This window comes from Felis catus, chromosome C1 (assembly GCF_018350175.1).
Source record: "Felis catus isolate Fca126 chromosome C1, F.catus_Fca126_mat1.0, whole genome shotgun sequence".
Classification (NCBI taxonomy): domain Eukaryota; kingdom Metazoa; phylum Chordata; class Mammalia; order Carnivora; family Felidae; genus Felis; species Felis catus.
This window is the reverse complement of record NC_058375.1, coordinates 51,334,375-51,358,083: the sequence shown is the minus strand read 5'-3', so window position 1 is coordinate 51,358,083 and position 23,709 is coordinate 51,334,375. Positions and strand designations below refer to the sequence as shown.

The window sequence follows — 23,709 nt, the reverse complement described above, 5'->3', positions numbered from 1 at the left end:
AGTAAAAAAATCTGCTTTTCTCCTCTAGTTCGCCACCCTTTGTATTTGTCGTTTTCTGCCGTTACATTATATAGTTATGTGATTGGGTTTTTTTTTTTCTTTTGTCTTTTTCTTTAGAATGTAATTACTGTTAAGAGGGACTTGTCTATTCCCTTTATCACTTTTTTTTTTTTTTTTAAGTAGGCTCCACACCCAAGGTGGGGCTTGAACTCAGGACCCTGAGATCAAGTCACATGCTCTACTGACTGAGCCAGCAAGGAGCTCCTTTCCTTTATCACTTTATCTCCAGCATCTAGAATAGTGTGCTAGCACACAGGAAGCACACAGTAAATATTGATTCGATTAGTTAAAAAATAAGGAACTGTGTAGTGTTATGAGAGGGGCATTTACAGTCATAGAGATACGGGTGTGATTTCTGACTCCAGTTTGCACTACTTGGTGACTTTAGATAAGTTAATTTATTGGCCACTCAGTTATCTTATTTAAAAAATGGGAGATAATAATAATATCTGTCTTCTCTTGTGAGGGTACAGAGTACAAAACACTACATGTAATTGACACTTAGTGTGAGTAAAATTTCTGGAAGATAGGCTAAAGAAAATATATATTGTTTTTAAGAGAGACAAGGTAACATGGAATTATTCTTCTATAAATTGTGATTTAAGTATTTACAAGGACATGGAATAAAGGAGAAATTATATAATCTAAAGTGTGTCTGAAACCATTTTGAGGTTATCAGCTGTACCTCTTATCTAGTACAGGTATCTTATCTAGAGCATCCCTGACTTGTGTTTATCTGTTTTGCTTCTGCTTGGAAATTGGGGACGTTGAGTGGTCTTTTTTTTTTTCATCTTCCTACTTATTTTTGTTATTTGCATATTTAACTATTTTAAAATGATTTTATGACTATACTTAAACTTTATAAGTACTGTAGACTTAAAATTAAAAACGGAGGTCTTTCATCTCATTTTTACCAGCTTTTCCCTACCTTGATGTCTAATTTTCAGTATGTCAATCACTGGCAACTCTTTTTGCTCTTTCTTTTGTTTTTTTATTTCTTGTTTCTAAATAACACATCCATGCTACTATTTCTTGACTCTTGTTCAATTTTAAATATCTATTGACTGTTGCAGAAGATGAAGATTTAACGCTTATATTTTCCTTCCTAGAAATATATATGCTTGCATAAATCCAGGAAAAAATACATACACTTGTCATCTCTCCCATGTATAGTTATATCCCAGTTTTTCATTAAATTAATGTTATTTTTTTTACGTTTGTGATTCTTATGTAACAATTTTAGCAGCTTAGCCATGTGGATTACTATGATTCTATTCCCGCATTTGTTTTGTATAGCTTTTTATTTTCTTGGAATAGCTACATTATTTAGTTTTCCCTACTTTTCGGTGTGTTGTCACTAAAATTCTCTGTAAAGCTTCTTGCAGTACAGTAGAATGCATCAGATAGTCCGTTCCCCTGGGAACTAAATTGTAAGTGCAGCAGAGGGACTTTCCTAGGCTCACTAGACTCAGTGCAGTTGTCATATTGGAGCCTGTTGACCATTATGCTGGAAATTTGCTTTACATTTCTTTTGCGATGGAGTCCTTATATCCCATATATTTTTCTTTCTTGTTTTACTTATTTTACTGTGAGCCTTCAGTATCTTCCTGAAATAGGATGTATAGGAGTAAATTCTCTAAGACTTTTATATCTGACGATATGTTTATCTTACCTTTACTCCAGAATTACTAATTTTGCTGGATACAGTATTCTAAGGTTTAAATTATTTTCTGTCAAGATTTTGAAAACAGGACACAACTGTCTTCTGACTTTAAGTGAAGCGTTTGAGTGGTCCAGTATACTTCTGACTGCTAATCTTTGGTTGGTATCTTTTCCTTTCAAGGCTTTTTTGAGTTGTTTTCTTTATCCCTGGTGTTTTGAACTTTCATGTGATGTACTGATATGATAACATTTATTTAGTGCTTTGTAGTATGTAATTGTTTTCATTTAAATTAATTTATTCAGTGTCAGAGGAATCTTAAAATTCCAAAGGAATCTTTTAATTCTGGCTGTATTTATTTTTCTCCACAATAAGGCTGAGATTAAGAAATTTATCTGGACTTGAACCCAGGTCTTATTTTCTATGTTATTCATCCTTTGGGAGGTAGTACATCTAACATTTGTACTTATTGACAATATGAATAAAGCTAAAATTTCTTATTGCTAGATAATTGTTATATTTTTATTAAAGCAGGTAGAACACTTTTATTTACCTTATTATTTGCCCCAAAATGTACATCATTATTTATCCTTGTTTAATAATTTTTTAATGCCTTATTTTTTTTTAAGTTTATTTTGAGAGAGTAAGAGTGGGGGAGGGGCCGAAAGAGAGTAAGAAAGAGAATCCCAAGCAGGCTCCACACTGTCAGTGCAGAGCACGACGTGGGCTTGAATTTACGCATCGCAAGAACATGACCTGAGCCCAAATTGAGTTGAATGCTTAACTGACTTAGCCACCCAGGCGCCCCTTAACGCCTTATAATTGAGCTGAGTATAACAGTTGATAGGAATGGCATCCTCGAGTATTATATCTAAGAAGTAATGGAAACAAGGGCCAAAATAGAAAATCTAGACGTGTTTCAGGATTTGAATGGGAGCTGGGTAGAGAACCTGTATCAAGTGAGTACACATCTCACTAAATAAGAAAGCATATTGTTTCCTCTTAAGTATGTATCCAGTTTTAATATATCAGGTACTCCTCCTGGAGAAGAAGGATAAGTTAATACACGAAAAGGTTTAAGTGTAAATTTAATAAATTATAAGTTACTGTGGTTTAGCTGTATGAGTTTTTGGAAATTAAGTAAACATGTATTAGAAGCTGTTTCAGGTAACTTGTTTATTTGTATTTGATTTTGGTTTTTATGACTGAATGCCTTACCATTTGAAGTGTTTAGCATCAGTAAAGATAATTGATTGTTCAAAACTATAATTATTTTCTATTCTGGCAGTAAACTTTTCAAGTGTAAGAATGCATTCATAGCTAATTAACTTGACAGTGATCTTGAGATATCTTTTAACATATCTCAGTAGCTTTAGCTTGCACTGTATCTAAATACTCAATTAATTAAAGAGCTGATAGTTATCCCAGGCATTAACGATTCATCAAATGTGTAAAGAAGAACTGTTCTCTCATGAGCAGTTATTCCCGGAAATAGTAGAATCAGCTAAACTTATCAATAAGTTTAGGTTTATTCCTATTAAACATTTAATGAAAACAGCTACTGTTTTAGGTTCTAAAATTTTTCATCAAAATAAATTAGTTTCAGGTTAGAATTTTTTTTTAAGTTTATTTGTGTTAGAGAGAGAGATTGCGAGCATGAGCAGGGGAGGAGCAGAGAGAAAGGGAGAGAATCCCAAGCAGGCTCTGCACTGTCAGCTCACAAACTGTGAAATCATGACCTGAGCCAAAATCAAAAGTGGGATGCTTAACCCACTGAGTTGCCCAGGCGCCCTGTTTCACGTTAGAATTTTATGTAATTTTTTTTTCATCTTATGTGCAGCCTTTAAGGATCTCATGTAAAATACTTTAATTCATTAACATACTTTGGTAAATTGTGATACAGGATGTCAAGTTTGCTAACTTTCTTAGCGTGCAGAAATGATCATTAAGTGCTCTGTTAGTAGTAGGTTACCCATGAAAGCTGTTGAAGCAAGAAAGATGCATTATTTTGTTTAAGAAAGGATTAATAATTTTCTGCTATAAGGGTGTCTTCAAAGAACTAAATAAAGGTAGGCACACGAGAATATAGAAGCAGAATTATGGTTTCTATACTTTGTTGATATTTTTCCTCCTGTTACTTTTTTGCCAAAAAATCTTCTTTGATGTTAAAAATGAATAATTGTAAATTTGACTGTATGCAGTTGTTTTTTTTTTATAAAATCAATCTCCAAGATATATAAGGAAATAATAGTTTCAGTGTTACTTGAAATGCATATTTCATGAAAAAGTGGGAAATGGGTTCCTGTAACCAATATTTTGCAACCATATTTTCTTTTTAGGAATTATCTTAAACTGGAGATTGACTGGTTTTTCTTCTTTCTCTTTTTTTTTTTTTTTACATAGGGATAATAAAAGTACCTATATTATAGAAATTTGTGAGGACTAAATAAGGTAATACATATAAAGGTTTTTGTAAAGTGCCTGGCACATATTAAATGCTCCATTAAAGAGGTGCCTGGGTGGCTTAGTTGGTTAAGCATCTGACTCTTGATTTTGGCACAGGTCATGATTTCACGGTTGGTGAGGTTGAGCCCCACATTGGGCTCTGTGCTGACAGCGCCTGCTTGGGATACTCTCTCTCCCTCTCTGTCTGCCCCTCTCCTGCTCATTGCTCTGTCTCTCTCTCTCTCTCTTTCTCTCAAAATAAGTAAACTTAAAAAAAAATGCTTGATAAAAGTTAAGTCATTATTATTATCATTGGCTTTATTAAATGACATTTATCCAAGTATTACACAACTCGAGAGAGAATAGTTTGAAGGCATAAGGATACTGGGCTTTGGGGGGTATAATTAGATAAGAAGATGATTTAAGAATAAGAAGGGAGGTTATCCCAAGCAAGAAAGTAGCTTGCTTTGTATTATTACTTGAGCCTTATATGCTCATGTAACCTGAACATCAAATCATATAGGTTGCTTATTGTACTTAATACTGTTAAAAAATTTGAGTGTCATGACAGTTAAAATTTTTAGGAATTTGTAGTTTGTTTAAAAAAACTTTATCATATCTAGAAAATCTAGCATAGAAATAATTCTAGAATTACAAAAGGAGATGTATGAAATCTCAGCAGATACCAGCTAACATATAGATATCGTAAAAAATTTGCATAAGTTTCCATAAATATTTGCTGACTACATTGTTGCTGGATCACAATAATATTCTAGCTCAGTTTGAATTCTTTTTAACCTTTTAAGGTATGTTTCACAGGAGGCCATAATTTGGGGTAATACACACTAGTGGTTATTATACAAATCTATAGGTGTACATTTTCCCAGTGAATAATGTTCAAAAAAGAAAGAAAAGTTGGCATTAGTTTATATACCATCATTATCTCATTAACTGTGCTTAGCAACCTGCATAGAAACAGTATGTTTATCTCTGTTTTATAGATGACAAAGCTGACATTCCAGAGGGCTCTCACATTTGTAACCGAAAAAAAAAAAAAAAAAACCCAGAAATTTAACCATTATTAATGTGAGTTTTAAGATATTTACACATTATATTTATTTTTTAGTATAATACTTGAGTGTATTTTAAAGGGTCTCATGAGGTAAAAAAGATTTTAAAAAATTATCGTCTGAATAGAGGGAGAATGAATGAATGTGATTGAAACAAACATTTGGCTGAGGTGAGAGAACATAGGTTAAAAAGAGGTATATTCTGAAAATGACAGATTTCCTATTATTGAACACCTTTTGCTTCTGATTTTTATGGTTATTATCAGACAATGTAGAAAAAGCTGTCTGAAAGGATATATATGTAAAAAATATATTTTTTTAGTTTAATTTGTTACTTATTTTTTTCAAAATATGTTTTAAAAAAAAATTTTTTTTTTTTTAACGTTTATTTATTTTTGAGACAGAGAGAGACAGAGCGTGCAGGGGAGGGTCAGAGAGAGAGGGAGACACAGAATCCGAAGCAGGCTCCAGGCTCTGAGCTGTCAGCACAGAGCCTGACGCGGGGCTCGAACTCACGGACCGTGATATCATGACCTGAGCCGAAGTCGGCCGCTTAACCGACTGAGCCACCCAAGGAGCCCCTCAAAATATGTTTTGAAGAAATTGTTGAGATTTCTCAAAGATATTTAAAAAAATCTGTTATTAAGCCTAAAATTAGAGATTTTTGTATTTAAATAAGTTTTTTTTCCCCCTACACATTAGTTGTTCACTTATTCTTGTACAGTGTTAATTCAGGAAGGGCCTGGTCTTTTCAAACCCTCTATAGGGATAAATGAGGGTATATAGGTATATGGCAGTTTTTAGCTAATGTCATGTATCTCTTATTGTGCCAAATGGAGGTTATTTACAGCAAGTGCTTACTTTATCAAGGAAATACTTATGCTATCACAATATCACAGAAAAATACTAGTCCAATTGTCACATTAAGATAATCAAATAATACCAGTGGGAAAAATGTTTTTTATTGAGTATCTGAAATCATTTAAAAGTTAGATACTGGATTATGTGTAATGTTACTCATGTTCCAAATTTGTGCTTGAGCTCCACTGTTGCATTTGAGTTATAAAGATCAAAGTATATCTAATTGAGCAAATGCTTGTGTATTTGATTTTTAAGAGCTATGTCACAGAGCACACGCTATTCTTGGCAAGGTTGTTAGAATTGGCCTCTTTCCTAACAGTAGCCTTAGTTGTAATCACCTACTGAACTTTCATATCTTTGTTTTTTTTTCTAAGTTTTAGAAAGACTGTATCTAGCAAATATTGTGTTACTAAGAATATAAGAATGAATGCAGTGGTTCATACTCGGTAACAATCAGTATAAGAAACAAAATGAAAGGATGCCATTCATTTTGATTTGGACCTTGGTTAGCAGTTAGGAATATGCCCCATACAACTCTTAATAATCGTTTGTAAACCTATAGGTTTACTAATCTGAATATAGTCTTTAAAAAAATTTTTTTTAATGTTTATTTATTTTTGAGAGAGAGTATGAGACGTGGACAGAGAGAGAGGGAGACACAGAATCTGAAGCAGGCTCCAGACTCCAAGCCATCAGCACAGAACCCAACCTGGGGCTTGAACCCATGAACTGCGAGATCATGACCTGAGCTGAAGTCAGATGTTCAACCAACTGAGCCACCCAGGCGCTCCCATAGTCATTTTAAAAAATATTTTATTTATTTATTTATTTTTTGAGAAAGAGAGAGAGAGACTGGGGGAGGGGCGGGGGGCGGGGGGGAAACAGAGGATCCAAAGCTGGCTCTGCAATGACAGCAGAGAGCCAGATGTTGGGCTTGATTCCACAAATCATGAGTTCATGACCTGAACCAAAGTCGGACACTCAACTGAGCCATCCAGGTGCCCCACTAACCTAAATATAGTCTTGACCTTTTTATAATGGGAAATTACAAACATACACAAAAGTAAATAGAATAGGGGTGCCTGGGTGGCCCAGTCATTTAAATGTCTGACTCTTGGTTTTGGCTCAGGTCATGATCTCTGTAGTTCATGGGTTGGAGCCCCTTGTTGGTCTCTGTGCTGACAGAGCAGAGCCTGCTTGGGATTCTGTCTCTCTCTCTCTCTCTCTCTCTCTCTCTCTCTCTCTCCCCCTCCCTGGTTTCCTTTCTCTCTCTCTGTCTCTGTCTCGCTCTCTCCCTCTCAAAAATAATAAGTAGAACAGTACAATTAACCTCCATTATTCTTGTTTTATGTATTACCTGTTCCCTTTTTCCCTGTAGTAGTTTATTTTTAAAAAAAATTGTTTTTATTTATTTTGTGGGAGAGAGAGAGTGAGCATGCACACACACGAATGGGGAAGGGGCAGAGAGAGAAGGAGAGAGAGAGAATCCCAAGCAGGCTTTACATTGTCAGTACACAGCCCAAGAAAAGGCTCAAACCTACAAACTGTGAGATCATGACCTGAGCCGAAACTGAGAGATGTTTAACCAACTTAGCCACCTAGGAGGCACTACTGTAGTTCTATAAAAACAAAGTCTAGTCATGGTATCATTTTACCTGTCCATCCTTCAGTATCTTTTCTGTTAAGTAGTTTAATAAGCTTATTACATACTGATTGAATTTTTTTCTCTAATGTTTTGTTTCTAGAAACAGATTGGCCACCATTCAAAATGTATATATTCATATTATGACCCATGTAATTCATGTTTCTTGAACTAGGTTATATGACAGTAGATCTTGCTTAAATTTGTGGTTCTTAAAATTTTTTTTATCATGGTACTCTTTGGCAGTCTTTTGAATCCTATGACTCTCTTTTTTGGAATAATGTTTTTACGTGCATAAAATAAAATAGAATAACAAAGGAAATTAATTGCATTGAATTATAATTATCAAGATATTGAAGTTCTGACATGTTTCTTTCCTAATGAGTTAAATATCTAGCCACATGTCTAAAAACTACTATATTTTCTAAGCAGTAATAAGCATGTGACAATATTCTGAGATACCTGTACTGGTTGTGATATAAAAATATGTACCAGTTCTGTTAATAACAAAGTCTCAGGTATAGTTAATACTGGTGTGGTTAGTTTCCTACATTCATTATTTAAGGAAATGCAAATTTCAGTGACAATGAAGGAGTATTTTACTCCCCATTCAAGTTTATGGCCCCTGCTTTAGAGTATTGGTTTTTATATTGATTTTTAGTTTTCATGGATGTCTCAAGCTATTGCTAGTACTCTACTCTTCCAGTTTTGCACTAGATATACCACTCTTGCTTTTATTCTATCTTGATTGGTCCTAGTTTATTTTAATACAAAAGCTTATGAGTTGAGAGCTCTGTTTTCTACCATTTTAACATAGCCACCCAAGATTTTTTAGTTAAGGGCTTGCATTTGAATGTGAAGAGTGTTATCTCAGACTGCGAGGGAAGGAATAAAGTTCCAGAACAGTAGCAGAGCAGAGTAGGAGAGCAGTTTTGTTCTCCTGTCCTGAGAATTAGCGTATTTTCAGTTAGGAAAAATTTGTACAGATTCCTTACTTATAGCGATATGGAGCGATATCCAAGATCTAGTTTTTATAAGTATATACCTTGTTTTGTTTTGTTTTTTTTTACAATTACAGAATCATTTTTTTTCTTCAATATATGAAATTTATTGTCGTATATACATTGTTTAGTTCATAAAATCATTCAAATACCATATTTTACTTGAGGTTTACAACAACCCTGTGGGGTACATTTGGCAACATTATTATTATTCTCATATGTGGAATGTGGAGACTGAGGCTTTGTTGTTTATATGAAAATACGTACAGCTTTACATCTTTAAGGTTGTAGATTGTTGCTCTTTGAGATATACCTAATCATTTTGTTGGATGTATGATTGTTCCAGGGTTAAACATATGAATTTGGAAAAACAGTTTTGTTTGAGATGGCATCCTTGATTTTATGTTTTCTAAAATGTCATTGAAACCTGATTTTATAAAGGCATACTATGGGAGATTGTTAATCCTGCTTTCATGACCTTGAACTCAACATTTCACACCAGTTGAGTAATTTTGTCCTAGCTGATTTGCCTTGAGAACACTTGGACTTTGATAAGAGGGCCAACTGTTTGGTCATTTTGTTTTTAATTTTTTTTTCTTTTTGCCTTAAATTATTTTTATTTTTTTTTTAACGTTTATTTATTTTATTTTTGAGACAGAGAGAGACAGAGCATGAACAAGGGAGGAGCAGAGAGAGAGGGAGACACAGAATCTGAAACGGGCTCCAGGCTCTGAGCTGTCAGCACAGAGCCCGACATGGGGCTCGAACTCACGGACTGTGAGATCATGACCTGAGCCGAAGTCGGATGCTTAACCGACCAAGCCACTCAGGCGCCCCACCTTAAATTATTTTTAATTATAATGTTTCTTGTTTTCAGTTTTCAAAACTGCTGTGTTGGATGATCACTCAACATCACAAACACAAACACGGTGATTATGGTTGTTTATGATGGAAAAAATCACAATGAAATTTGACTATCCTATAATAGAAGGTCAAATATGTAACAATCCATATTTGGAATGGTTTTTATAAAGAAGACAAATACTAGGAATTCAATAAATACTGGTTAATGCATACAGTTTTGATTAATTTATGAGCTAATTGATTTCCATGAGTTATGCTATTAGGAGGAAAAGATATAAGCATGAGAACATGCTGCTTCTAGGATGATGGGGAGGAAACAGATTATACAACAGTAGGTAACTCTGAAATGAGTAATGTGTATACTTGCTCTTAGTAAAATTCACACTGGCTCAGAGTGAACTCTTGGTATAGAAATTTGGCAGTGATTTACTAAAATTAAGTAGATTGACCATCTTTTTTGATGCTCTTGGAGTTTTTATTACTATTTTTGCATGATTCTTTTTTATCATTTGCCACATGTACTTTTCTGTCTTTTCTTGATTTGCTAAATGCCAGTTGAGGGGTACAGACAGTAATGCTGTAAATATTGAGGGAGGAGCCTCCATTTACTAAGATATTTGTAAAGGAAGTGAGATCATCTGGATCTTGAAGTAGGACCGACCCAAGCAGATAGTCATATAGAGGCATTCTAAATAAATGGAGTGGCATTAGGAAATGCACTTTTAGGAAATAGGCAGTGTTAAAAAGTAGATAATTTTGATTAGTGCAGAGGGTTTGTGTTGGGCAAGAAATGCTTGAAGAGATAATTTGGGGTCAGATTGTAGAAACTCTTGAATACGTGGAAGAGATTGGGATTTTGTTCTGTAGGTTTATGCCCTTTGAATTGCGGTATACATTCTTGCTATATGAGATCTGCAAGACCACAGGATAAACATGACATATCTTCCAGGAATATAACTTTTTAGAAGATTTGGGGAAAAAATAACTTTTTTTTTAATATGGAGATGATTTATAGAGTAGAATACACAATTCACATGCAATTTTAAGATAAATTGTAAGATTTAAGATAAAATCCTAGTAAGATTCTAAAATTTGTGTTTATATAAAGCCATTTTCATCCCAGCACTGTAAGGAAATGCTTTCATTATCCTCAAGCTGTTAAACTCTTTTAATAGACAAGTTTGAACATCATAGGTCAAAGTAGGATGCAGCCATTGTAAATTTGTTTTAGGAAAATTGAAGGAAGATAGACAAACTTAGGAGACTATTTAGATAATTTAAAACTCAGGGTAAAAGTGGGTCTTGGTGGGCTTTGGGCAGTAGACATGGGAAGAAATGGTATCATATTAACAGACCTTTCAAAGGAAGATTGTATTCCATTTAGTGGCTTCAGATACAGGAGAGGTGGTTTACAAAGTAGAAAGACAGAGATGTCTTCCAGGTTTTAAGCTTGAATGACTGGAAGCATACTACCATTAGTGAATATGCAGAAGTAAGGAGGAGTGTGATAAGGTAGAAAGGAAGGACCAGCAGGGGCAGTAAGGCTTTAATGAGTTTTGATATGTTGAATTTGAGGAGATTATAGGGTATCAAAAGGAGGAATGGCAAACAGGCAATGTAAGAAGGGGAACCAGAGAGAGATCTGGGAATAATATGTAAATTTGGAACTTTACTCATTGAAAATAGAGGAGTCCATGAGAGTAAATAGACTTTCTGAGGATCAGAGTAGAAGAGATGATTGAAGAGTGTGCATTGGCCCAAATATATCACTTACTAGGAGGGAATAGGGCTATAAAAATGCATCCAGGCTAAGGATAATCCTGAGAGTGTAATAGTAGTGTGGAAGTGAAATGAAAGTGAAGTTTGGAAGAAGAATATTGTTTATTAGTAAGTAGCAGAGAGATCCAAGAGAATGTGGACTGAGGAAAGGCCATTTGATTAGACAATTGTGAGTTAGTGGTGTAATTAGAATACTTGGCAAAGTAGTGAGGACAGAAGGACATGATTTGTGAATCATAAAAAATTCTTTCTCTTCCAGAATTATCTCTCCACTGAGCATATTTTATATGCAGAAAAAAACTAACTTAGTACTCCTAAAAGAAACAAAATGAAACTTATTGTGTAAGAATTGTAAAAAAAAAAAAGGACGAATAGAAGAAGCAATTGATATATTAAATAATGCATTATTTTGTATTTGAAAGCTTCCAATTTTTTTGTGAAAAAAAGTCATTTTGGCATTCTGGCTCCAAAGTCAATTTTGACAGTTCGGCTGCGGTTTTAAAAACTAAAACCTATTCTTGCCTTTGTTCTTTTGTACTCTTTGGGAACAAAATATTTATGTATGATCCACATAGATCATACATGTTTACATGTGACATGTTATACATATATGACATGTAGAGAAAAATACATAATCCCAAATATTTATTGACTAAGGTAAGTCACTATGTAACTTGGGCATTTTATTCTTTAAAAACTGGATTTAATTCAAAATTTTATTTCCATTTGCTAGTTTCTTTAAAAACCTTATTTAGAAATAAATACTGACAAGTGATATTCTGGTCAGAAGATTGGCATCTTGTAATCCTTGAGGATTAGAATTTAAATGATTTAAATTAGAAATAGCATAATCATACTTCTATTACGTGTCACTAAAAAAACTACAAGAATTTAAATTTCTATATATTAAGAGATGAGTCTTTATTGAATTTGAAAATGTACATACACATCTGTCAGGCTGTTTAAACATTCAACAACTTGTTATGATTTTTAGTTCTATATGACAACCTACACAAACGTATTAGGCTCATACTGTGCCCAGGGAGAATAACTTATTAAACTTTAACTTGATGCTGCAAATACATTCTTTCTCATTACATTCTGACAAGATCCCTTTAAATTGTTTTCACATCATTAAGTGTTAAAACATATAAAATGTATGCAGTATATACATAAGTTAACAAATATGTTACGATACAGTGATACCTGATATTAAAGTCAATATGACCTAATAATCATGATCTACTGCATTTAAGACAGTTAATCTACTTCAATATAGTATTATATCCTGCTTCATTTGACTTCCTAAATAAAGCATACCAAACATTTGTTTCAGATTTTGTTGTAGCAAAATGAAACATCAGTTTCAAAATTAGTATTACAGATTTTCATGTGTACTCTGAACTGACTGAATTTTAATTTTTAAATTAATAATATTACAGAATCTAGGAACTATACAATTATCAGTCTTTTATGTTTATTCAAGTTCAGAATTTTGGCAAGAAAATTTTTTTAACTGAGGAAGTTGTAAAATTAGCTTACATGATGACTTTTAAAATAAAAGTCCTTGTAAGTTTTTTATTTTAAAAAAATTACTTAAAAATTCACCCATTGGTTAAAATTTGGATTGTGACTATATAAAACTGATACTCATATCACAAAATATATGTATAAATGATATAAGAATTTTGATTGGGAAAGATAAATGGTGTTCTTTGAGGTGATTTGATGGTATGTTTACTTTCAAGTTGATAGTGGCTTTAAAATCAAGAGTCTATTTCTGAATCCTTGTGTTAGGGATTTAATATCAGATTATTAAACCACAGTAATTTCAGATGAATTTAATGTTTGATTTGTTGGCTCTTTAATTTGTCTCAGTTCATTCAGAGCTTTCTGAATCTGTTGGATGGATCAACATTTTAGTTGATTTGATAGAGTACAACCTTCCATTTTGAGACTTCCAATATATTCCTCTTCTCCTCTCTGGCTTAGTTTTTGCTCTTGGCTTGTTATATTTACCATTCAGGTTGTTTTCCCCACATACATCGTGACACCACCAGCCTCCTAAAGAAGATAGATATGGAATTTAATGAATACAAACTCTAGTTACTGTTAATGCATTTCCCTATGAGTACATCTTCATTTCTTACAATATGACAGTATTGTATGCCTTATGCATGTATCCCAATTTTAAATAATCTGTGTAAGTCTCATGTATGCCACCCAAAATAACATATCTTAGGCTATTTATAAAACATTATTATAAAATAAATTCTTATAAAATAAAATAGGTAAAATACCTAGTTGAACCATAATCCAGTTAGTACTTATGTTAAGACATTTTTACCTATAGTCAAAATGTTTATATGGGATTCAGTTTTTAAAGAGTTGACATTGTAGATATTAGCTAATACTTTGGGAAGACATTCTGTAGATATGAAAATGAATTATTGATGTTAGGAAAAAGATACCTGAATAACTTTCTGGACAGTTGACATGTCCTTTTGCTTTATGATCCCAAGTAGAAAATGCCAAATCTTTGTGTTCCGGGAGTGCGTTGGGGACATTGCCAGTAATCTCAACTAGGTGTAATGTATAGTTGGTTTCATGATCTCCCAAGTGAAAGGAATATTCGATATAATGCTTGTTGTCTTTCCAGTCTTCTAGTTCAATTCGTAAAACGTAATTAGATTGCTTTACTATGGAATATATCTTCTCTAGACCCAACCAAAATTCTCCTGAAAAGAAAGTGAAAATCTGTGGGTTGTTACCTGCAGATTGGGCACGAACAGTTTTTGTGGGTTTTTTTTAGTGTTTTTTATTGGTGCAAATCAATGAATTGTTTTAGCCTTGAATCCCTTGGTTATTTTAGAGTCTCTTAAAATATTTCTTTTTAAAACAATTTTATTGAATATAGTGAAATGTACAAAAAATATTAAAAATATTATTAATAGGCCTGCCTAAAGTTTGATTAGCCTTTCTAAAATGAATATTGTGAGATGTATTTCTTGGATGAAATATATTAGGCAATTGTAGATATTTTGGATCTGGTCATTGGTAAAATATTATCTCATTTCTGGGTCCTTATGTGTACTGGCTTTGCTATCAAGAATTTATTAATACCCATATACTATCAAAAGTTTTGTTAAGGATTTCTACTATTATATCCAGTATTACTTGGATAGTAGTGTCATTTTCTTCAAATATAGTCTTGGCCTTTGATATTTGCTTGATATACGTTTTCTTTGTAGAAAAATAAGGGAATAGAATTTTATAGACATTTTAAGTTAAAAAACAATTCTTAATAACTTCTGTATAATTTTAAAAATTATTTTTCTTTGAAATTAAAAGCATAACAAATATAGACACTTTTGAATTATCACAGTCTTCTGTTAAAGTATTTAAGGAAAAAAGACAAACTGTTTTATTGCTATTGAATTAGAAGACAATTTTAAGGATTACAAGTACAAATGGCTTACTTTCTTATAGAAGTAAATGAATACTCTGGACTTAACAGTCAGCCTTTTATTTTGAGGTTACAAATAATCATTCTTAGAAGATTAGTTAGGGATTTAACTAGTAGTTTGAATACAAAATTTCTTAAATGGTCAAATAGTACTGAATGTTAAGTCAAAATTTGATATCATAATGGATGTTTTCCACTTTATATATGAGTGCTTACATTTGTGAATTTTTATAATGTGCCTTTTTGGGTTTAAAACCATTTTTGTTATGCCTGTTTTATTATATTTTGTGATCAAAATATAGTAATTTGTATTAACTAATTTCCTTTAAATCACACATTCTATAGTATACATTTATAATATTTAAACAATTAAGATTTAAACATTTAGTACTGTACATCTGGCAGTTTCCTTGTTCCTTTCACCTTCCAAATAATTAATATCTAAAATGTTAAAAAAAGAAAGTAGAGTGACCTGTGATAAGGATGGTTTTCTTCAGAGCTCATTCAAATATAGCATTTACCACTTATCAGAGCACATAGCACTTAATAATAATTGTCTTTAATAATTATAGTTATGATAATTAGAAGCCATCCAATTAAATTGAGATACATATACTTAAGAGCAGACATGAAATTATGGTAAGCATAATTCAAACAGTCACTTGTAATAAGTATAGATTACTGACAGATGTGTAATTATGTGTTCTATGAAGTTCTGTGAAGGCTGGGACTATTTCTCATTCGTTGTTGCGTTCCTAATGCCCAATCCATAATAGCTTCTCAGTAAATACATTTTTTAAGTGTTTTTATTTATTTTTGAGAGAGAGAGAGTGTGAGCAGGAGAGGGGCAGAAAGATAAAGGGGGGTAGAGAATCCAAAGCGGGCTCTGCGCTGACAGCAAGACCAATGCGGGGCTTGAACTGATGAACCATGAGATTATGACCTGAGCCAAAGTCAGATGCTCAACTGACTGAGCTACCCAGGCACCCCAATAGTTTTTACAAATGAATGAATGAAGTCACCTTACCATCAAGCCTCCCAAAACCATATCTGTAGTTTTCCCAAGTTTCATTGAAGTTTTGTGATCCATCTATTCGGTGTTGAATCACTGTCCATGAACTACCTGAATATAATGAACGTAATTGTGTACTTTAGTAGATTGATGCTGACAGATGCAACAAAATACTGTTTTCTTGTTTTGGTTTTAATTGGTAGCACTGTAATATAGTTATTAATGTTGCTATGGTGGTACCATTTTATTATTTATTATGGTACCAAGAAGTTAAGTAAAGGGCAAATAATGAATTTGTCTTAATAAACATATTAACAATAGTATTTCAGATTACTTTATGGAAAATAATTGAATAAGTGCATGAGTGAATATGAAACTAAACAAAGCAAATATAAGTACTAGAGCTATGTAACTACTCATGTTGCTTATATTTCATTTTATATTCACAACAAAGATGACAGGATTGAGTTTTACTTAATAGGCAGTGAGTAACCTGAGCTAATTGTAGTCCATTTTCTCTTCAGGCTGGTTTTACCTGATTTAACATCACAGTAGACATTAAAAGCTTGAGAGTTGCTGGGTCTAATGGAGTAGATGCCACTTGTATGTTCACCTCTGTTATAAATGGTGGTACAGTTAGCAGGAATGTCTAGAATCAAGAAAGTTTATTACATAAGATACAGTAATAGGAATTGTATCTTTAGAGCTTGGGCTTTTACTTGACATTTTATGGAATTGTGGTGAATGTAGCCCTTAGCCTTTTTCAGTAATGTATTACCAAGAAAGTACTTTATGCTAAAGCAGATTTATTAGACAACGTTATACAAATACTATTAAAATATTTATTATCAACTGATTTTTAAAAAATTTTTTTCTTAATGTTTATTTTTGAGAGAGAGAACACAAGCCAGAGAGGGACAGAGAGAGAGGGAGACACAATCTGAAGCATGCTCCAGGCTCCAAGCTGTCAGCATAGAGCCCCATGCAGGGCTCGAACTCATGAACTGTGAGATCTTGATCTCAGCTGAAGTCAGACCCTTAACCGAGTGAGCCACCCAGGTGCCCCTCAAACTGATTTCTTTATAAGAAAAGTGACAAAATGAGAATTAGACACATATTTTGTTAGATAAAGGAAGGATATAAATTTATTTTATATCCTTTTTTGAGAGTGACAGAGAGACAGAGTGAAGCGGGAAAGGGACAGACAGAGAGGGAGACACAGAATCCTAGCAGGCTTGAGGCTCTGAGCTGTCAGCACAGAGCCCGATGCGGGGCTCAAACTCAGGAGCAATAAAATCATGACTTGAGAGGAAGTCAGACGCTTAACCAACTGAGCCACCCAGGCTCCCCAGGAAGGATATAAATATAATACTACATAAGACATTATTACAGTGTTTGGTGTATAGCACATAGTCAACAGGTGGAAAGAGTGAACATACATGAAGGAAACTTACAGAGACCTTTTGTGTATGTGTATGAATTACATAAAAGTAAGTGTATTTTGAAAGTATTATTGTTTTGTTAAGTATCGTCACGAATGGAGACTTTGTTCTCCTGTCTTTGTGTTTTTCTTATGAAAATTTTCAAGGAAACAGGAAGGTAGAAACATTAGAGAGAACTTCATAGTCTTTCCACCTGTATTCAGGAATTGTTAACCTTTTGCCATTTTTGCTTTATAAACATACATATATACAAACATGTATTTTGCTGTACTATTTGAAATTTGCAAACATCATGACCCTTAGCCACTTAAATATTTCGACATGTATCTCTTAAACATGAAATTATTTTATTGCATGACTATAATACTATTATTACATCTAAGAAATTTTAAAATAATGTCATATTATCTAATATCAAGTCTACAACTATATTTTCCTGATTGTCTTAAAAATGTGTTTTATAGGGTTAAAAGAGCTGTCAGGATCCAATTAAGGTTGACACATTGTATTTGGTAGATTTGTCTCTTTACTCTCGTTTAGTTTAGAACAGGTCCCAAGAATAGCAATTATTTTTTTATGGGAATGTCTAAGATAGGAAAAGAATTTGATAATACCTTCAAGAAGGAAACCCAACAAATTAACTTACCATCATGTTCTACAATTTTTGTTTCATTCAAGTGAAGAAAATGGGTAGTTCTTGGTGCCCTTGGTTTAGAAGAAAGAGAATTTTCTGTGGATTCTTGAACACCAGTTCTTCTTAGCTGATGGAAGAATATAAAAATGGTATGGAATATACAGTTAGGGGAATCTGAGGGAGGATATTAAGATTACAATTTATATACATCTTTAAGTTCATAATATGTTATTGCTCTTGATGTTAAGAGGGATAAACAATGCTGTACAGATTATATAGATGACTTGTTCTCAAAATATGTAATCAGGCACATTGTTTAATGGGTTTAAAAAACTAGGGAGAGCAAAGCACAAACCAGAAATTAGTCAAAAAACAGCAAGACCAAAGGTAGAGACTTTACTTAGCATATTTTAACATGTTCTGTTTATTTACATGAATAGAATATATATGCTATTCAGTAGTAGGCAGATTTTAAGCTTTAATAATTCTCAGTTGTAGGCCTTATTGATTGATTCTCAGACCTGCCTAAAGACCTAGCACATAATTTGAATAAGGCTTCTTCTATCCATCCTTCCATCCTTCCTTCCTTCTTTCCTTCCTTCCTTCCTTCCTTCCTTCCTTCCTTCCTTCCTTCCTTCCTTCCTTCCTTCCTTCCTTCCTTCCTTCTTCTTTTTTCAAGTTTATTTATTTCTGAGGGGGGGAGGGGCAGAGAGAGAGAGGAGGCAGAGGATTGAAGTAGGCTCTGAGCTGACAGCAGAGAGCCCGATGCGGGGCTCGAACTCACGAACCGTGAGGCCATGACCTGAGCCAAAGTCAGACACTTAACCAACTGAGCCACCCAGGCACCCTGAACAAGGCTGCTTTCTTAATAGTTTTTTTGGAATGTAAATATATCTGTAGAGGTGACAGATTGGCAGCTTTATTTGCTTACTTTCAATACATTCAACATTTCATTGTTAGTTTTAGCAATAACAATTTACTTTTATGTAAAGTGTGCTTTGTAAAGTTTACTTTTGCTTATGTTACTTTTGCTTATGTAAAGTTTACTTTTATGTAAAGTTTGCATTTTATTGACTGAAAGCTTTTCTTATTGTTGGCCTGAGAAAAACAGAATATGTAATATCTTATTAGTGTTTTTTGATATCAGCATTTTTTAGGACGTAATTCATCAGGATCTGTTGCAAAGTTCATTTGTTGGGTATTAACCTTTTTTCCCTGAGTAACTGTGTGATGTTAAAGTCACTTAACATAGAGTTTTAGACTCTTATTTTAAATTTGAGGAAGTTGGATCAGATGATCTAAGGCTTCTTCCAACTCAGATATTCATTGTTTTGAATTCTTCATACATTTTATTATTAGGATGTATGTAATTTGATAATAGTGACATTTTGTTTCTGTGAGTAGGCTCATTTAACTGTTATAAAAGATATAAGAAAAAAGAAATAAGAAAAATAATGTAATGAGGAAATTATGGAAATCAAAATTAGTTGTTGGCAACAAACCCTTTTGGATAGTGAGGAAAAATAATAAAATAACTTAGTAAATTATGTCTCATAATTAGCAAAAATAACCTGAAATTATGAGTTATAAAATTACTGAAACATATAATGATGTTTGTTTAGTGGAAATTGTTTTATAATTCTTGGCAACTATTTGTTTTTACAAGTTTCTCCAAGTCTGTATTAGTTTTGGAACCCTCTTGAGTGCCTGTTCCATAGCATTACTAATTAATATTTTCGAACTGTGGTATTCCATGTTGAAATGTGTAGGTTCTCACATAGCTTTATTCAAGACAGGTAGCTCCCTCACCTAGCCAGCTGTTTACATTGTAGATTAATTATATTGTTGGGTATTGAACTTTAATTATCAGGCACACAGTTTCTAATACTATTAATAATAGCATGTTTTTGTTGACTTCTTTGTGTTAAATATGACATTAAATTTACTCAACATATTTATTGAGTTCCTACTATGTCTCAGACAATATTCTATATTTTGGGGCATCAGCTATGAAAAAATGAAGAAAATCCCTGTTCTCATGGAGTTTACATTCTCGTGAGGGGACAGACAAATAACTAAAAAATATATATATTGCATGAAATAGAGCTACATGTAAAGGAAAAAAGGAGAGTAATGAAGGAGGTAGCAGGTTTTTAAGTATGGGCTTAGGGATTATAATTTTTGATTAAGTGACTTGGGAAGGCTTCGAGAATTTTACATTTGAGAAAGACCTAAAGGAAATGAGAGTGGGCCATGCAGATACCAGGGAGAAGAGCATTCCAGATATGGGGAGCATGGGCAAAAGCCCTGAGACAGCAGCATGTTCGATGTGTTTGAATAACGGGGAAGAGTACCCCAGTATGACTAGAGTAGTGGAGATGAAGTCAGAGAGATGAGTCATCGGGGGTCTTGTGGCCACTGGAAGTGAGATGGGAAGCTACTGTGTGGTTTTAAACAAAGAGAGATGTGATCCAATTTTAACTTTTGATAGAATCATGTTAGTGGCTCTATTGGAGGTATACTTTACATAAATTAATTCTTTTTTTTTTTCTCACAACACTCCTATAAGATAGGTTCTGTTATTTTCTTCATAGAATAAGTGAAGAAACTGAGAGACAGAGGAGTTAGGTCACACCAAAGTTTTAGAGCCCAGATTCAAACCGAGGTAGTTTATGAGCTTTAGAGTCTCCAATCTTAACGATCATGCCGATGTGATGGGTTTACTCGCTATCCCAACTAGAAGTTTTAAAAATAAATATAGGGCTTAATGTTCCCATAAACCTAGATTTTATGTAAAAGATTGGACGAGCCATTAAAATATTGACTTACCTGGTTTTCTATTTCTTTTATTTGACTATGCTGTTGATTTAATTGTCTGTATTGTTCCTCCACGGTCTGGAGAAGGTCTTTGATGCTGTTATCTTGCTGTTCTACAAAATTCTGGACATAGATTGTAGGGTGGTTAGAAGTTTATTTCTTCTTTCTTTTTTCTTTGCTTTTTTGTTAAGTGAGTCTTTTTTGTTTTTTGTAACTATTACAATCTAAATTTTTAAAACTAATAGTGGATTAGATAATTGAATATTGGCAACCATTTTCTCTTGTATGCTTCAAATCCTTTTGTTTTTACGATTTAAAATGTACTATCTCTAAAACCTGGTTTCCTGAACTTTAAAGTAGTTCAGTTAAATGAAAAAAAACCCCATAGTATTTTAATAGGAATTAATCTTTACCCTTTACTTACTACTTTTATCCATTTTATTTATTTATTTGTTTATTTATTTATTTATACTTTTATCCATTTTCAATATGGGAGGATAGTTTCAAATTATCTTCCTCTAACCTTTTACCTGCCTCTAGTAATTGGCAATATTGTAATAATTTAGTGTTCTAAAATTTTATTAGTTGATTTATAATTTTCATCTGAGATAAGTGTAGAATCATAAAAAACAACTTGAAATTATAACAGGAAATTTTATTTCCTAGAAGCTTTTTTTCCTTGAAAAAATTATAGTATTTCAATGATTCAACAAAGTAGCATGTCTTAAAACATTTTTAAAAAAGATCCATATTGAAAACATAATCATGAACCCTCTTTGATTTCTACTTACTTTAAGTGAAGTTATTTCTGGGTGTTCCTGGATTTCAGGTTGATTTTTAGTTAAACTGGTTAATTGCTTCTCCAAATATTTCACTTTTTGTTGAAGTAGATTTTTTTCTTCTAGGAGGCTTTCAAGTTTTGAGGTGAGTTCAAGTGACATATTCTTTACTTCTTCATTCTTGACTTGTAGTTTGGATGTAGTTCTTCTAAGTTCCTTTTCTTCTTCTTTGATTTCATTGGTTTGCAGTGATAGGTCATAAAAAGACTGATCAAATATGTTGAGTTTTTGAAATATGTCATTAATTTGGCCCTTAGTCTTATGGACAAAGTCTTTAAGACCATGTCCTAACTGAAGGAGGCCATTGGCTAAAATTTTTACATCATCTAACATAGCAAATCTTGATTTTGGCTCTGGAGACATAGAATCATATGATGAATAGTCTTGGTCAATTTTGGAAGAAATAACTAGAGGAACAATAAAAAGAAAGAGCTTAATCGTGTGCATTTTTATCGTAATTATTCAACTAATTTTCTCCTGTAGGCAGACCTAGACTTCTAAACTCTATATATACCACTATTTGCCACACTGCAAACAGTAAGGTTGGCAGGTGAATATAGTTAATCATTAAGCTGTGTAAACTTGTACGAATGTAACCTTCTATATTGAGTTAGATCAGTGCTAAATGAAATCAAAGAAATGAGTAATTAACCTTCATTTCAAATTGTTACTGTATTTAATTCTGCAGTATTATAAACTTCAGTTTCAGGGTTGTGAGAGCTACCTTTTTTAAACGCTTATTTTAATTTACCGTGATTTTTAAAAGAGATTTACAATTAAACTCTTTTGACTGGTAAATTAACATTAAGGTTGAGGAAGATTAGCGAATTAAGGATGGGTTTCCCAAATTGTATTTTAGTTATTTTGGAAACAGCAACCTATTCCCAGAAATGGTTTCTCTCTGAAGCTTTCCTCCACTGCTTCAGGTGGTATTAAGGGCTCTCAATGCAGCATTCCTGTGATACTCTGTATAAGCTAACATGATTATACATTCCTTATTATTTGTCACTGTAATTGTTAGTATGTCTTTTGCTTCAGAATATCTTTCCTAACCATATTTTTATATTATCATAAAATCTCATACACTAAAAGGCATTTCACTCCCTTTTTGTGTTATATAAAGCTGTGTCTATGTTCTAACTTCTTTTCCATGTGCCCACTGAAAGACCAATAGATTAGGTGATCTTGTACAGTCAAGCCAGAATTATATACTTCCAGTGTCAGAAACAATTTGCTTGTTGTAAGTTTTTCTGAATTTTGTGAGATTGGTAACAATTTTGGTAACATAAATTTAACAAAACCAACAAATTAATAGTGTGTTCAAAAACAAATGTTCTACTGTGCTTCTAACATAGTATTAAAAGGAAAAATATCAAATCCCTTGTTTAATTATTACTGATTAGCCTTCTTGAGTGCTCATTGAGAACTTTTTGAGAAGATAATAAATCCTTTAAAAATGCCTTATTTTGGATGCCTGGGTGGCTTGGTCAGTTAAACGTCCGACTCTTGATTGCAGTTCAGGTCTTGATCTCGGGGTTGTGAGTTCAAGCCCTGCATTGGGCTCTGTGCTGGGTGTGAAGCCAACTTAAAAAACAATGCATTATCTTGACAAATGAATATAGTAAAATAAGAGTGTGGGCTCTGGAATCAGATTGTCATCCATATCCAAGACCCAGCTCTAACTTTCTGGTCTTGGGCAAGTTATGCAACCTCCCCATACCTCAGTCTTCTCATCTGTAAATTGAGATAGTTATTGTACGTACTTAAATAGGGTTATGAGAATTAAAAGAAATGATAGGTGTAGAGCACTTAGAACAGTGTCTGGCAAATAGGAAGCACTCAAAGTGTTAGTTATTGTATCACATGAATGATCTTTGAACCAGTGTATGTGTGTGTAATCAGGCCTGAGAGAAATTTTTAAATAAAGTTAATAGCTTTTTTGTAAAGGAAAAAGTTTTAACATAATGTACTTACACGGTTTAAATAGTAAATTGTCAAGCAAAACTTTACAACATGAACCATTTCCAAATTTCTATTCTTAGCAATGCCTCTTCCTGGTATAAAATAAAGACCATTTCCTTTGACGATTTAGGATTAAGGGCTTTTAGATTTAAGAG

At 33.1% G+C, this 23,709-nt stretch overlaps 2 protein-coding genes across 13 annotated transcripts in view; one reads left to right on the top strand and one right to left on the bottom strand.

The window, feature by feature from the left end:
• The window catches only part of DOCK7 (dedicator of cytokinesis 7), a 227,551-nt gene that overhangs the window by 79,687 nt on the left and 124,155 nt on the right, over positions 1-23,709 (top strand). The gene's annotated exons all lie outside the window — the stretch shown is intronic.
• Positions 12,285-22,102, bottom strand: ANGPTL3 (angiopoietin like 3). 4 transcript variants are annotated; one of them, XM_019837134.2, is made up of 7 exons: positions 21,545-22,100; positions 20,766-20,876; positions 17,949-18,063; positions 16,354-16,509; positions 15,876-15,971; positions 13,854-14,120; positions 12,285-13,446 (listed from the first exon to the last, which is right to left on the bottom strand). In XM_019837134.2, exons 1-7 carry the CDS (start codon positions 22,037-22,039, stop codon positions 13,262-13,264), a joined length of 1,425 nt encoding a protein of 474 aa, XP_019692693.1. In that variant the 5' UTR covers positions 22,040-22,100; the 3' UTR covers positions 12,285-13,261. The 4 variants fall into 4 exon arrangements, with proteins under 4 accessions (XP_019692693.1, XP_023114542.1, XP_044891888.1 ...); XM_023258774.2 differs by having other exon boundaries at positions 16,396-16,509; positions 21,545-22,099; XM_045035953.1 differs by lacking the exon at positions 13,854-14,120 and having other exon boundaries at positions 21,545-22,102.

Excerpts from the sequence above, each read along its gene's own strand:
- ANGPTL3 (XM_019837134.2), bottom strand. The coding sequence starts at position 22,039 with ATGCACACGATTAAGCTCTTTCTTTTTATTGTTCCTCTAGTTATTTCT. Across the intron at positions 20,877-21,544 it reads CAGAAATAACTTCACTTAAA|AATTTTGTAGAACAGCAAGA; the intron begins GTAAGTAGAAAT and ends ATCTATGTCCAG. Across the intron at positions 15,972-16,353 it reads ATGGACTACAATTAGCTCAG|GTAGTTCATGGACAGTGATT; the intron begins GTTACTCACTGC and ends CATTATATTCAG.